At 44.1% G+C, this 16,263-nt stretch overlaps 1 protein-coding gene across 1 annotated transcript in view; it reads left to right on the forward strand.

The window, feature by feature from the left end:
* Positions 1-2,368: 2,368 nt before the first annotated feature.
* NRK (Nik related kinase) overlaps positions 2,369-16,263 on the forward strand; it is a 128,717-nt gene continuing 114,822 nt past the window's right edge. Inside the window, exons 1-2 of the mRNA XM_054996027.1 lie at positions 2,369-2,751; positions 10,828-10,893. Coding sequence (XP_054852002.1) covers positions 2,695-2,751; positions 10,828-10,893 — 123 coding nt within the window. The 5' untranslated portion in view covers positions 2,369-2,694. The remainder of the gene's footprint in view (positions 2,752-10,827; positions 10,894-16,263) is intronic.

The raw sequence follows: 16,263 nt of genomic DNA on the forward strand, positions 1-16,263 counted from the left end.
GTGGCAGAACTCTCAAGAGAGAAATGAGGAAGAAACACACGGGATTCTTTGAAATCATATTATTTTCAAGCACTATTGCCGAGTATTTTCAAGAGGTGCTGGAACTCCGTTCCCCCGCATTCCCCCTGAAAAAAAAGCCCTGGAGGACAGGCATGAGTAGGCTCCCTGAAAATTTGGTGGTGTTTACTTGAAAAAAATTACCATTCAGATAGCCCCCAGATAGGTTTCCCCATAGAGAATAAAGGCTGAATAAATCTGGGATTCTCTAATCTGTCTGAACTGGATCAGATAATCTTTCCTGGTTTTCAAGAATCCTGGTTTTTTGCAGATCCCTGAAGCCCAAATTTGGATTTCCTGGATTAAAAAAAAATTAATTCATTTTTGGTGCACAGCCCTAGCAACATCTTGCTCAAGCTAACTCATACCAGCACCGGGCACTATCTAAGAGGCAGCATTCCCATTCTCTCACACAGACTGTGGCATGCCTCTTCTGAAGTGCCTGCTTAACAGGGGGGAGCGGGACATGCTGGGGCTCAGATCTATTCAAAACCGAAAAGATCCCCAACCCTCCACAGGGTCAGCAAACCTCTGGATATCAGTGCTAGGAGGAAGCTTAAGAAGAGGTCTCTGTGCCCTGTTGGTTTGGCCCTTCAGGACAACTGGTTGGCTGCTGTATTAAACAGGATGCTGGAGTAGATGGACCATGGACCTGATCCCACAGGATCTACTTAGGTTCTTATGATGTAGGGTTGCCAAATGGCCATTAAAAGGAGAAACCACCACAATCTCCTGCCCTTGTTAGCACAGGTTCAATATAAAGAAACGAGCAGGTGAATCTGTATATAGCACAGAGGCAGGTCATGTCTGCAGACTGTGGGACAGCTACATCTGAGTCAAGTTCAAGACTTGCCACCCTGGCTCCTGTAGGTATGGTGTGAGCATCCTTTCTCCAAGTACAGAACAAATTTCATAACTCACCCCTCCCTTGCTCACACATACAGGCAACAAGGTCCGATTGGCTCTTAAGTTACCAGGAAAGTTCTAGTTTTTGCCCTGGAGGGTACTGGTGGCCAAGGGCAAATTACTTTGGGGGTGCAGGCAATGCCATAGGAGTGGCTCAGATCTGATCTGGGCAATGGTGACAGCAGTGCTCCGCTTGTTCTGTGTGTGTGCTATGTGCCATCAAATAGCCTCTGGCCTATGGCAACTCTGTGAATGAAAGACCTCCAAAACACCCTATCATTAACAGACTTGCTCAGATCTTGCAAACTGGAGGACGTGGCTTCTTTTATGGAGTCAAGCCATCTCATTTTAGATCTGCCTCTTTTCCTACTGCCTTCCACTTTTCCTATCACTATTGACTTTTCCAGAAAATCTTGCTCCGCTTGTTGTAGGGCTGTTTTAATGTCCCACTCCATTCTTGCAGATATCCCCAGTCTCATGAATTGTGAAAGAAAAAAGCCAACTGTAACAGGTTGATAGGCTTGTAGTCTGGGTTAGTACTCCTGGATTTCAGGATCCCCATTTTCTCTCTTATGTAGGAATTCAATCAGAAAAGGTGTGTGTGTGTGTGGGGGGGGGGGGGACCTACAACTACAAACCAAAGAATAAGCCGAGAAAGGTTGGGGAAGAGATAAAATCTATTTAGAAAAACAATAGAACAAATGTCCTTTGTTAAGTATACAAAATATAAATAAGTCAAAAAACATTAAAATACACGTAATATAAACCAAAGTAAGAAAATGTTTAGATAAAGAAAATTACGTAGTGTAATAAAGAAAGTGTAATTACATCGTGTAAATAAAGTTACATAGTGTTCTTTAAGGTGTTTCACCTTAAAGAGCCTTCTTCAGTGAACTCTAAATACTTTCATGCATCGTTGCATGAAAGTATATAAATACAAAATAAATAGCGAGAGCAGAAAGACTATAGCAGTATTGCAATGGATTTTTGGACTGAGCCTCATGTAGGAATTCAGCAGTAAGGCAAATGCACTCTGCACATGCTTCAGGGACACGGTTTGTGCTTCAGTGGTCCAACTCTTGAGACTTGGCATGCATTGAAGAGTGATGCTGGAGCTCGTGAACCATGACGAATTTGGGCACGAATTAAGATCCTATCTTTTAACAATAATGCTATTTTTGTGTTGGTTTCTCCAGCGAGGCAGCAGAAGCCAGACAGCGCTCACCTGCAAGAGCAATGCGTGCCCCCCCCCCCGCGTCCGCTGCTGCTATTGCATCAACCCCCCCCCCTTCCAGCCCGTTCCAGGCACGTCACTTCCTAGCAAACTTTCCCGAGGAAATGTCTTTGCAAAAGTTGTTTTCCTTCCAAGAACCGGGGCAGTGGGGCTGTTTCCTCGCCCTCTGACTGGGAGGGAGGGGGCGGCCTTTTTTTTCTTTCTTGCCTTTGCTTTTTTCCGGCTTTGCATGGCAGGTTTCCTGTGTTTGTCACAGACGGACAGCAGCGCAGCCATGGACAGACTGCCTGGCAAGGGCTGAGCCGAAGGGAGACCGTTAGAGCGGCGAGGAAATTGGACGGGGGAGGGGGGGCAAGCGGTCCACCTCGTCCCCGTCGGGCATCCTCGGGCCGCTTTTGCAGCAGCGGCTCCTGCGGCTCGGCTCCTGCGGCGACTCTTCTGCCTTTCCCCAGGGGCGCCGGCCGAAGGCAGGGCGAGCCGCCGCCGCCGCTGGAAGCATGGCCGGCGACTACGCGGCGAGGAGCTTGGAGAGCATCGATCTGGGGGCGCTCAGGGTAAGCCCGGCTGGGACGGAGGGGGGACGCGTGGCGGGTCCCTGCGCTCCGTGCCTGGCTTCCTTCAGGCCTGTTCGGTCCCTCTTGTTCTAAGAACACCGCCTGGCGCTTCCTTCGTGCCTTTCCACTGTTCCGAACGCGTCACATTTCAGTAGCCATTACAACAGCCCTGCAGTGTAGGCCTCTGCCAGTTAAAAAACAACCTCCATTTGCTTATTGCACTTCTTGTCTTTCTTCAGGGCAGTGCCCACGAGGGCTACAAGCTCCAGGCTGGGAAATTCCTGGAGATCTGGGGGGAATGGAGTCTGAAGAGGACAGAGGAGGGACCTCAGTGGGGAGTCCACCCTCCAAAATAGCCATTTTCTCCAGGGGATCTAATCTCTGCAGGCTGAAGATCAGTTCTTCTAATTATGAAAGAGCTCCAGTCACCACCTGGAGGTTGGCAACCCAGTGTCCATAGAGGACTCTTCCTCTCCCCCCCCCCAGCCTGGAAATACTGCTTAGTGCTGGCAGCCGGAAACAAGGAAAGCCAAGGCCCAGCTCCACCAGTGCTGCAGGAGTCAATAGTCCCAGTAACTATCATGTTTTGTTGCTGAAGGTCTGAACTGGCCCACAGCAGTGCAGCAGCCTCCGCTTGTCTTGCTGGTGGGCCACTGATACTTCCTAGCTGTCTCCCTCATCCAAGCACAGGCCAGACCCAGGCCTGCTTAACATCAGCAGAGTTGCTGTATCATATGCCCTCCAAGCATGCTGTAGAGCCATTAGTATTGGAGGAAAAGGATAGGCAAGGCTCCCCAAGCTAACCTGGCAGAAGTCAGATGTGCAAGCTGCTTTACTTTGCATCTTTGGGCTGCTCGTTGCAAAATGAGATTAGCAGCATCTGTATGGGGAGTGCTGACTCGGAGACTGGCTACTGCTTTACTGTCCCAGCTGCTAGGCTTTATTGTCTCTTAATTCACTTAAATAAAATTCAGTGTGGCTTTCATACATAGTTCAGTATTTCTATAGAGTATTTGCTAAGCGTTCTAAGCAGTTCATGTGTGTATCGCTCCTACAACAGCCCTGTAAGGTAGGTCAGTATTGCTGGCCCCAAGTTATAAGCATCCGATGGAGGCTGAAATTTCATGGCTGAAGTAAGATTTGGTAATAACAACATTCGATTTATATACTGCCCTTCAGGACAACTTAACACCCTCTCAGAGCAGTTTACAAAGTATGTTATTATTACCCCCACAACAAACACCCTGTGAGGTGGGTGGGACTGAGAGAGCTCCTAAAAGCTGTGACTGACCCAAGGTCACCCAGCTGGCTTCAAGTGGAGGAGTGGGGGATCAAACCCAGTTCTCCAAAATAGAGTCCTGCACTCTTCACCACTGCACCAAACTGGCTCTCATTCACATTCTTTTAAGCCTTCTAAACATCAGCCTTTAACCTACTTTGACCTGCAGATGCTATCAGGTTAGTGTGTTGGACTAGGATCTGGGAGACCCAGGTTCAAATCCCCACTTTGTCGTGGAACCTTCCTGGGTGACTTTGGGCCAGTTGCATGCTCTCAGCTTAACCGACCTCACAGGGTTGTTGTGAGGAGAAAGTGGAGAAGGAGAGACTGTTGTAAGGCACTTTGGGTCCCCTTTGGGAAAAGTAGAGTCTAAATGAAATGCATAAGTACATAGGAGAGTCAGTCCATTCTGGTGATTGGTGAGTGCAATGATTAGAAAGTCAGATGATGACTGGGGAGACCTGAGTTCAAATCCTTGTGTAGCTTTAAAGCTCACTGGATGACCCAGCAATCATACCCTCTCAGCCTATCCTACTTCACAAGGTAGTTGTGAAGATAAAATGAAGTTCTGGAGCACTATGTATATCATTCGGAGGTCCTCGGGGGAAGAGTGGGATGAAAACACAGTAGATAATAGCTCTGGTTGACAGGCTCTTGTGCTCTGATAAAGTTTGGAATAGTGAAATATTTGATGAAAATCAGGAGATGAGTGCCTCATCTTCCTTCCTGTCTGCAGTTAGCCATTACAAGGAACTGGGAGTGCTCTATAAAGCACTGAGTTCAGAACATTAAGGGGGAAAGGCACAGCATTTGGAAACTGTCTGTCTGTGTGTCGACTGTTCATACAGTCATTTTAAAATGATATTTAGAGGCTGGTTTTGTGGCTTTGAATCCATTAGGGTTGATAGTGTTGACACGTGCCTTGACGCTGTTTTCTAAAATCCAGCCTTTCACTCCGCCTCCTGATTTTTTTTTTGGCCAGAGAATAGTATTTTTTTTCAGTGTACACTTTTAGCATTCGAGAAGCAAATTTTAAAAAGAACTCATTTGATGTGGAGCTAAAAACCTCCCACTCTGGTCCTCTGAATGACCATTTACTTCATGTCGTTGTTATTTGAACCAATCCCTGGATAGCTGCACCGAGAAGGGTGGGGGTGGGGGGGTCAAAGGAACTATTGCATTGCAAGAGAGAGGGTTCAGCGAATCTTCAGACAGAGCAGAACTTGGCAAATGTTTAAAAAATATGCTGCAATTGGCTTGGTCTCATAATCTGCATGCTGGGATAGTTGATGGGATTTCTGTCACGAGGGGTCTCCCAGACTGGTTACTCCGTGAATGAAAAAATGGTCCTGTAAATGCTCCCTGCAGTGTGGAGTTCATGGGAAGAATAACCACCAACGCCTGCTGGGTTTTGTCCACTCCATTAAATAGAAGCATCCCAGCACATCCGGCATCCTTTCCTAGCCAGGGAATAAGGCCTGGAGCATCAGGTATAAAATCCATCACTTCAGTTAAACCTCATTGGAGAGATTTATATATCCAAAAAAATTAATATGAACTCCAGAGACGAATTCCTTGGTATCTTGGCTGTGCAATTTATCACTCTTGTTAATTTCTTCTGGAGGATATCACTGGAGGATTCTAGGAAATAGAATTAATTTTGCAGATCATTTTCTCAGCATCTGTCCTTGCAATCTGTAAATTTGAGGCTGATACTGTGCAGCCCTTACACACACACACTATCCATCAAACCCTTTTGGCTGATGTTTGTACTAGTCCCTTCTCTCTGCAGCCCCAACCCAGCTAAAGCCAACTAATACAAAGTGCAATCCTGAACAAAATTACACCCTTCTAAACCCATTGACAACAATAGGTTTAGAAGGGTGAAGTTCGGTTTAAGATTGCACTGTAAGCTTTGTTGAAAATGTGATTAATTGGAGATGGATCGGGGCCAGGATTTGTAGTATGGTATCCTGTTTACATGCTGCAAGTGGGAGGGTAGCCTTGCTACAGAGGCAATTGCTCTGCATGTAATTGTTGCCTCTCAGAGTAGAAGAGCTCTTGAAAGAAGTTATGGCTGTAGTCTAGTAAATAAGCTCTTGCAAAGCGTCTCTTGCTTATTAGCTAGAAAAAAGCTGAGCCTTTACAAGTTTTCTTCTAATGCACTGCAATGGCACAGTTGCAAGGAATCCTGTCAGTTTCTGTAACAGTATCTCTGTAGTTGAAAAGTACTGTCCCCATCTCCAGGAGACAGAGCTCACATATCTTTTCGATTGTTGCACACACCAAATAAAATTCTTTATTGTGTTGATAATTGGCTTTTAGCTGTGGTGTTGACTTCTATTCCAGTATTCTTCCTTAATATGGTTATAATATGGCAACATTATTGCTCTGTGTGTGTGTGATTGCAGGAGTCCCGAATGGGGCACATGTAACTCCTATACTGTGCCAGCTGCATTGGCTGCCAGTGGAGTACCGGATCAGGTTCAAGGTTTTGGTATTAACTTATAAAGCCCTATGCAGACTGGGACCAGCATATCTGCGGGACCACCTCTCCCTATGTATACTCCGGGGGACACTTCGGTCAGCGGAGAAACAACTATTGGTGGTCCCTGGCCCCCGCCTGGCCCCGCCTGGCCAACCTGGTGGAACTCTCTATCTGTTGAAACCAGGGCCCAGCAGGATTTGTTATCTTTCCACTGGGCCTGTAAGATAGAGATGTTCCACCAGGCATATGGCTGAGGCTGGGCTGGGCCTCCACCAGCCATGGAGGAGGAGGAGGTGAATGAGTTAAACCTCCTTATCAGATCTGTCTACCACACCGTGCACGTGTTTTTAAAATTAACTAAGCAGTGACTGCCACCACCAGGAGAAGTTATCTATTGTAATTTTTGTATCAAACTGTAGGATTTTATACTGCTTTTGTGTGTTTTTATGGAACTTTATGGAACTATACGTATTTAATTACGTATGGTGTTTTAAATGGTGTGATCCGCCCTGAGCCCACTTGCAGGGAGGGCAGAATAGAAGCCCAATAAAATAAAAATAAAAACAATTATTATTATTTATTAATAATATCAATCTGGTCAGCTTGTCATATAAAGATGCTTGTCACAGTTTGCAGTTATTAAAGGTACAGACACACTCTTGTCCTCCTAAGTCCCTGCTTTCCACTCAAGGATCTACCTGACAGCTAATCTAAATCAGCCTCACAAATAAGCCAACTAACATTTCTAGCCTCCAGAATGCTTTCCTGCATGTTTACAATAGAAGACTTTTGTGATGCATCAGCAGCCTGAAAGGAAGAACTGCCTCAGCTGATTTACAAATATGCCCTTGCCTGGTCACCTAGAAACCAGTTCTTACTCGCCACAGGTGGCTAGGCTGAGTAGTCAAATGATGATTCACAAGCCTGGTGTAAATGGGGAAGACCTTTAGACAAGATGAAAAATTAAACGAGGCCTTGAATGGTAATATTATCCCAAGCTCTTGCCTTTGGTCCTTGCCCTGTCCTTGTACTGATTGGAAGGCTTAGCAGTAGATTACAACTCCATCTTCTGACCAGGCCAAATTTTTAATTATCTGAGCTGGACGTGTCTTTGATGTACTGCTTTCCTCTGCTGCCATTTGGGACCCCACAGCCTGTATGGCCCTGTGCTATCCAGCCATTGCCAAGTGTGCTACATTTCCTTTGACAGATGCCAAAATCTTGACCCAAACATTCATCACTTTGAGGTTAATTACTGTAATGCACTGTACCATATGCTGCTTTTCTTGCTTTGCCTATCATTGGATGAGAAAGTCCAAAAGGTCTAAGGCAAGACAACTGACCTGATCAACACAAGGCCCATTGGCTGTTTTCATACTTTTCTGTAACAATGTGAGAAAGAAAACTGTGCAGGAAGCCAGAGCATAACGTACTTCCTCCATATTTAAACCAGGTGGAAGTTGTGATTTTGCTCTTTTGGTTTGATTTTCTGCAGTGGTTGTTGGAATGAGAAGCCGTTTTTCAAGTTCTATTTTTAAAATTTATTTTCAGTTTTATGTCCTTCCCAGTCTAAGCTCAAGAATTAGGTGGCTTACTATAAAATGTATGTGAAAACAAATTTTAAAATCTCACAACTTGTCTCTTGAAAAGCATATTTGTAAACTGATTTACAAACAAAGCTGAGTCATCTCAATATATGTAGAGTAGACAGGGCTTTTCACACAGGAAAAGCAACTAAATGGTTTTCTTGTTATTAAGTACTTTTTGTTTCAAAGTTCATTCATTAAGGTGCTTTATTTATATATATAAATTATGGAAAGCTAGATTTTTTAAAACTTAGTTTGAATAAGCAAGTTAAGCTTTGCAAGACAGCAGCTGGAACTCAGCTGAGCACTTGAGAGTACTTTTTGTTTTGAAACTCTTGGTAAGCGCTTCTTTTATATATAAAAGTATGAGAATCCAGGTTTTCTGCACATGTCGATATACAAGGTAAATGTATTTATTTACTTCATTTATATGCCACTTTTCCCCCAGCAGGGACCTAAAGCAGCTTACATTGTTCTCCTCACTTCTATTTTATATACACAACAACCCTGTGAGGTAGATTAGGCTGAGGGAGTGTGATTGGCCCAAAGTCATCCAGCAAGCTTCCATGGCAGAGTGGAGATTCAAACCTGTGTCTCCCAGATACTGGTCCAGCACTATAACCACTACACCCCAGTGGGTCTTCAGGTCTTGCAGAGAAAAAAAGTCTTTTCAATGAATTTAAAAATGCAATCTTGCTGAGATGCTACCAGTGAAACACCTGGTGTAGCTTTACAGATTTTACTTTCAGGCCAGAGACCTTGATAGGAAGCAGCAGGTGGGAAAGACTTCAAGGTCCAAGAGAGGTTATTTAATTTGTTGGTATTTTCAAATGGAGCAACAGATGCCGGTTAAGTTACGTACTGCCTTTCGTATCCTTGCAATATTGCTGCAAAGATTTGGCACTGCCCTCCTGTATAATTTTGGGATGGGCATTCCCTCTATTTTCTTTCAGGATGCTTTTAGAAAACTGGGTCACCTTAGTTTCGCCTGGGTGAAGTTTAACATAATTTGATTTTTGATTCTGTCCATGCTTTACAAGAATAGTTGTAGTTCCCTTGTATAGACTTCCACATTCTAGTACTTGCAGTCACTTGGTTTGGAGCACAGCTATGCTGTTACCTCTTTCCAGGGAAGAAATACTGAAGTTAGACTGTTTTCAGTTCCACCAACTGTTTGCATAACTAGTGATGGTTCTGAAATGCTCTCCATCCAAATTTCTCCTTGGATTTGGAGGTTCTGATTTACTAGCTCTGGTTTTCAAAGTGGAATCAATGCATCAGGAATTCTCCTTTGACCCTTCTTCATTTTCCAGGTTTTTATAGAACATTGGGTGGGATCCAGCCAGCTTTTTCACTTTATCTCACCTAATTCCCCTCCTTACTACAGCCCCTGTTCTGTGTGACTTTTGTCCATGCAGATCCCATGATCCCCAGCACAACCTTTTTAAATGGTCAAAGGGGGACCCCGTGTTCACTGGTGGAAAAAGTAGTTGGATCCAACAACGTGCACATGCAATTTCTTTGAGTTCATATTTCCCCCGTGTACCTAAAACTCACACATGCATTGAAAAAATATTGTCCCCCAAGCAATCTTAATGTAATATTATTGAAAGTGTTATTGAGATTAGTAAAACACTACACAAAAAAGAAAATGCTGCACAGAAAAAATCACGCTGCAACAATGGTCACATCAAGATTGTTTTTCATTTTTTGGCAATATTTTATCAACATGCATCAGTGACCTAGTAGGGCAAAATATAGATAAACAGAAAACTGTAGCAAATTATGAATTATCCAATTCCAGAATTAATGTTAGAAGTTCTCCTAGTTTAACTAGTGTTAAAGCCGCGCTGGGTTAGTTGTCAGTGTGTGTGTAGTGGCGGTGGTGGAGACTCAGAGTTCTACCTTGTAAATACTGTTATTTGTATATACTGTAAATGATGACATCGGTGGGCACTAACCGAGCCCGGGGGAGCTGGGAACAGACGCAGACGCAGAACCAGGCACAACACAAGCAGCGGCCACAGGCTACTGCAGAGCAAATTCAGCTTGCACAGGTGATATCGGACCACAATGATCACTTTGAGGAGAAAGTGAAACAACTAATTGACATCACAGGCAAAACCCAGGATGAGTGCGTCATCGCCCTGCATGACTGTAATGGGGACAGGAACAGAGCCATCAACGTGCTGTTGGAGGGGAATCCAGACACGCATTCCTGGGAGATATACATATGGAGCAGAGGTCCATCAGTGGCTATTAGCCACAAGGTATAGATGGAACTCTCTGTCTAGGGCAGTGATGCTCTGTGTTCTTGGTGTTCTAGTGTCCCTTACCCACTGGCGGACATCCTGATGACACCTGTTTTTTTGGCCACTGTGTGACACAGAGTGTTGGCCTGGATGGGCCATTGGCCTGATCTAACATGGCTTCTCTTATGTTCTCTTATGTTCTTAAAGGGAACTGAAACATAGTTTAGAAATAAATTCCCATACAATAAAGGAATGAAGCAGAGAAAATCCTTACCCCTAACTTCTTAACTTTTGTTTTGTTTAAAAGGCTGGGCAATTCCACAGCTCCAGTTAATTCTGAAGAAGCTTAGGAGATCTCCCCAATGCTCTGTCTTTTTAAAGTGAATTTGAGAAGTGTTTCCATAATATACAAAATGTTAAGCTGCTTTAAATAAAAGTTATTAAGTTATGCCTTTTCTCTCTTTCTCTCAGGATCCTGCAGGGATATTTGAACTGGTGCAAGTCGTTGGAAATGGGACATATGGTCAAGTTTATAAGGTCTGAAATCTTTTAATATAATATTGAATATATTTAATGGGAAAGGTGCATAACTAAAATCTGGGCATGACTTGTACAACCTGACTTTTTATCTTCGTGATATAATGTAATTGATGACATCTAATCTAAGCAAAACTGGCTTAAACTCCCAGTTGTGTGTGTGTTTTCCTTGCTTTTTCTCTTGATAAGTAAGCTTCTACAATGGCTATTGTGTTGCTCATTCTCTGCAATTATCTTTCTTGAAGATACCCTTCAAAAGTGTTCTGTAGTTTGGAGATGAGCCTAAGTGATTAATCATGTTACAGAAGAATTCATTTTTACTCCTGATTGATAGTTGGGAATCGATTTTTTTAATGAGCTGGGGTTTTATCGCTGGGTTTATTCACCATTGCATTGCTTTCTCATAAGCAGTTTATAGATGTCATGAGCAAACCCCATTTTTGAAGTCACCCATTCCCACCCACCCCCCATATGTGCAGCTAACATTGAAGATTTTCTGAATTGTAACCAAACTCAAACATCACAATGAATGGGGTTAGAGCTAAAGCTTCCCAAATGAGGAAATCTTCAGTCTAACCACAATTAGTAATGATGTCCAGGTTCGGCTGCAATTTAGGAAGGCTTTGATCTAATCTCAGTTTGTTTGTGATGTCAAAATTTGGAATTTGTTTTGTACTCAAAAGCCAGGTTTAATTTGGACTTCTCAGCAAGGGACAAATCACAGTGTTAAAACTTCTGAATTTGGACGTCATAACAAATTGTAGCTAGACAGAAGAGTATCTTTTAAAACTTCTATATGTGAAGAAACTATGGTCTGCTGACTTACCGGTGGGCCGGTTTATGGGGCTGCAGGGAAGAGGGTGAGTGACGGAGGCTTCCTTGCTGCAGTGCCAATAGCTCCAGGAGCCAATAGCTGGGTAATGCCCAGCCGGACAATCAGCCCTGTGGAGAACAAAATGGCTATTCCCTTGCAAAACAGCAAAATGGAGGAGGAAAAAATCCACAGGGAATACAATACTAATTTACAAAATTACAAAGCTGTATTCAGAGTGCAAAGGCTACAAAATTTCATCATTGTATTCAAATAAATAAATAACAATCTCTTGATGCAGTTTTCAGGCACACACATCAACAATACAATAATCTTTTACATAATCATACAGGGCAAGTTACAGTAGACACACACAATTCCCAACAGTCTTCTTGGAATAGTTATAACAATTCTTTCCAGGGCTCCCCTCAGCAGGTGAACGGTGAAGCCCAGCCGTGAAGCAAAGCTCCAACCCACGCTCAATCTGGGGCCGGCTATCTGTAGCAGATATCGGAATCCTTCATCAGGAGCGTGTAGAATGCTTTACAGCAGAAAGGGAAATTTCCAGTGTGTTTAAATCTTACATGCCCAAAGCATAGCCTTGAAAATCTCTTATGCGTGTGTCAAATCAGGACAATCAGCCCTGGCTGGCAAGCCATGGGCGCGTGCCTGGGCAGGTGGATCTCTGTGTCACTGCTTACACTCAGGTCCGCCCTGTGCTTGCTTAAGGTGCAGCAGTCCGGGCCCCATGTATTTCTCTGTGTTACCTGCAATCCCACCCTGCTCACCCCTTTTCTCTCTTGTTTGGACTGTTGTTCCCTGTTTTGTGCATGGTTTATTATTGAGCATTCCTGATACATCATTTTCTCATCACAACTTCTGTGGGTGGTTTGGCATTGGGCACGGATCTGTTTGGGGTTAACAAGGCCTTTGTGTTCTGTTTCCCCATAGCAGGGGATCCCCTTGTGGGATTTTGGGTGCAGGGCATGGACAAGCCTAGCTCGGGGCTTGTCAGGGCATGTTTGCTCCCTGGTGACAGGGGAACTGTGCAGAGGCATACACCCAGGTACATTCCTGTTTATTGTCATCACATGGTGCCTTCCCCTCAGCTAGCAGCCTAAGGGCTGAGGGGGTTATTGGCTGGCAGGCAGGTCAGTTGATCAGGGATCTGTGCCCCAATACTCTGATAAACTGTAAGTAATAAAACTGTGGCCTTTTTGGCCTCCAGCCATGGTGTCTGTGCTGATTTCTCCACCTCAGCCCTCTCCCCTTAAGCTGGCAATGCAAGAAAGAGGGAAAGGTACAAGCTAAGAAAGGTATAAGCTGGCTTTTTCTTGTCTCAGAGAAACCTTTGCTCTTGATATCCAAATACAGTCCAAGCCAATACAGGGTAGTAAATTTCTTGTGATGAAATTTAGGATCCAAGCAACCTCCACACTAGCCTTGTTCACACATTACAGTGAACACACACACATCCTGCATGTACACCCATATATCTGTTTATAAGGAAGAGCCAATGTATGTTCACTTTACAAATGAAACTGGAGACCAATACCTGAATAAATGTGTGGTTTAAACCACACTTTCAGCTGTACGTTTGTGGAATGTAACATGAGAATTATTTAATGCATGTATAAAAAAATCAAGTGTACAGTATGCACAGATTGTATGTGCATTCACTGTGACTTGTGAACAGGGCTGCTCTCCCCAAGTCTGACTGTTATCTACTCTTCTGATTATCATTCCTCAAGTGTCCTTCCATCTGGTGTTTTTCTGAGGAAGTCTGCTACCCTAAGGTGCAGGCCCAGCCCTATTGTTAGGGTGAACTGGCCCGTTTTGGGGTACCCTTTCCAGATATCAGTCAAGACTATACTTTTCTGGAGTACTTTTGGTGATAGTTAAATCCACACTCTGTCTTATTGATCTTTCTGTCTCTTTTATCCTTCTTCAGTTCACTGCTTTGTTGTCTCATGTTATTCTGTTGCCCTGCATGCTGGTGCTTTGGATCAGTTTGATTCTGCTATGTTTATTGACTTGGGTTGTTTATTGCCTGCTTTTGTTGTTTTATGTTGTTTTTAGTGCAGCATTTGAATTTTATGTGACATTTTGTATTTTCGGTTGTAAGCTTTCTTGTAGGCCGCTGTGTGTCTTATTTTATTAGCTGACAGATGGAGTAGAAAATCTCTGAAATAAATAGAAGGCCAGCACATTTTCAACTGCTTGTTTTATTATTACACTTTTACCATTGTAATTTTCTGCCTCAGGGACCAACAGGTTTTTTTGGTGCGGGAGAGGCCATCCTTCATTGACAGAGTAGGAGCCAAGCTACAAGGGACGAATTACACTTGCCTGGCAAGTGAACAGACTCACGTGTATTCCTCCCTGTTCACTTGCTATTCACTTGCTCTCCACTTGATAAAGTAGAGAGGCTTCTGCTCCCTCCACTGCTCATCTGATCGGGGGGGGGGGGGGGGAAACGGCACAGGGAATGGGCCCAGGTGCTCCGCAGCGCACTTCTGCATGCTCCAGATTCTTCCTTGTCATGCTGGGAATGATTTGGGATTGAGAACTTTGCTTATTCATCCAGCTTTGTGAATATACTTGAAAAACTGTTTGACTGCTGAGTAAATAATCTGTGTGGAGTATATTCATTATTTGGTTATGAATTCTATGTAGGAAGATTTTGCAAGTTGTTTTTGTAGTGCATACTGGGGATGATGTCATTCCCAGCACAAAAAAGGAAGTGAAGGCCCTAGTACAGCCAGTTTAAGCAAAATAACCCCACATTGCGGCTATCCAGAGTACGTGTGTACTACACGTGTGAGAGGTAAGGTCTCTGGGAGGGTGCCCCCCACAACCCCTCGACCCTGCCCTGGCAACCCCATTCAAATGTCTTGACCTAACTTCTGAAACAGCTGTCTCGAGAGCAAGGATTCAGGGCATATCCAAACAGCCACTCCTTCCGTGACATGCGGACGCATCATGAGATACAGTCTTACACAACATATTTATTTACTTCATTTGTATCCTGCCTTTGTCTCCAATGGGGACTCCAAACAGCTTGCTTCGTTCCTCCATTTTATCTTCATAACAACCCCGTGAGGCAAGTTAGGCTGAGACTACGTCACTGGCCCAATGAGCTTCCATGGCAGAGTGGGAATTTGAACCTGGGTCTCCTAGATCCTAGTTGGACACTCTAATCACTGCACCACACTGTATTAAACCTGATGGGAAGAACTAAGAGTCACAGAAGGGAAATATTGTCTGACAAGGCCCCCCAACCCCCCTGTCATGATCCAGCTGTGCCAGGAAGGCCTGGCAAGGCCTCAGAAGCCTGTTAGCAGTGGGAGTGTGCTGGCCTACGATTCCCAGGAGCCCCTGGGCTGTTTTGGCATCCTTTTTGGCCAATCAGAACACAGGGGGCTAGTGCTATATATGTCTTGGAGGGAGAAAAGCCTGAGTTCTTTCTCCCAGGGAGCAGGCCAGAGGCGGTTTCTGCTAGGGAGAGAGGCCCTCATCCAGGTAGGCTGAGAAGACAGGCCTGGCAGACAGAGGGACAGAGAGTTCAGTCACGCTAGGGCCTTTAGTTTATTTTGCTTTCACCCATCTATTGTTGCTAATGCATGTTGCTTGCTTGGTTTTTTGTTTGATATTAACACATCCTCGTAAATAAATCCTTTTGTTTGTTGTTAATTTGCTGGGTCCTCATGCCTGTTTATTGGCCAAGCTACAGCAGTCAGAAGGGTTTGGGAGGGTACTCTAGACCTTCCCAAGGGACCCTATATCCCAGAGTGGTGGCAGTGTAAGGTGGCTCACCCCATCTGAGGCATGACACTCCCCAAAGCAGATTTTTAATAAATTGGTTGGACCAAATGAACATTCATTTTGAAGAAACTATTATTTTCAACAATGCCTGAGAAGCATGATGGGGCTATTCCTGGGTGTGGTTCAGAAAAGAGTCCATGTGGAAACAACCCCTGCAGTCCCCTTACTGTGCCCTAATCTAGCATAGCCTTGCTTACAGGCTGCGTATGGCCATAGAAAGAAAAAAATGACCTAGGTTTGGGGAGTAATGGTAGAGTACTTGCTTTGTTCAGTAATTCTGACTTAGCATAAAAGCACCCTGCCCAAGAATGTGGGAGACCAGCCTTCTGAGTGTGTATCCAGGGCAGAAATAACTTCATAAAAGCAAGTTTTGTTTATGTTTTGAAAGGGAGAGAATATCAGTGTGGAGTGAAATGAATTTCATGGCCTTGTTGAATTATGAAATATAGAAGCAGACTGTGAGCAGTTCAGAAAGCCTGTGTTGAGAGGAATGCCTTGGGCAATTGCTTGAAGGCTGAATTTAAGAAATGAGCATTAAAAGGCCAAAATAATTTAAATAGTTAAATGGGTAGAGGAGCACTTACATGGTTTTGAACCTAAAATCTTGTAGATGTTTCTGCATTCAGGGATGCAGCCATCAGGTGTTTTACCTGTCATCTCAGGTTTGGTGGTGTATAATTTGTTGAGTAAATCTTTTATTTTGAGAAAGATGTGCATGTTTTAAAAATTGCATC

The sequence above is a fragment of the Eublepharis macularius genome, chromosome 13, assembly GCF_028583425.1.
Source record: "Eublepharis macularius isolate TG4126 chromosome 13, MPM_Emac_v1.0, whole genome shotgun sequence".
NCBI classification, from domain to species: domain Eukaryota; kingdom Metazoa; phylum Chordata; class Lepidosauria; order Squamata; family Eublepharidae; genus Eublepharis; species Eublepharis macularius.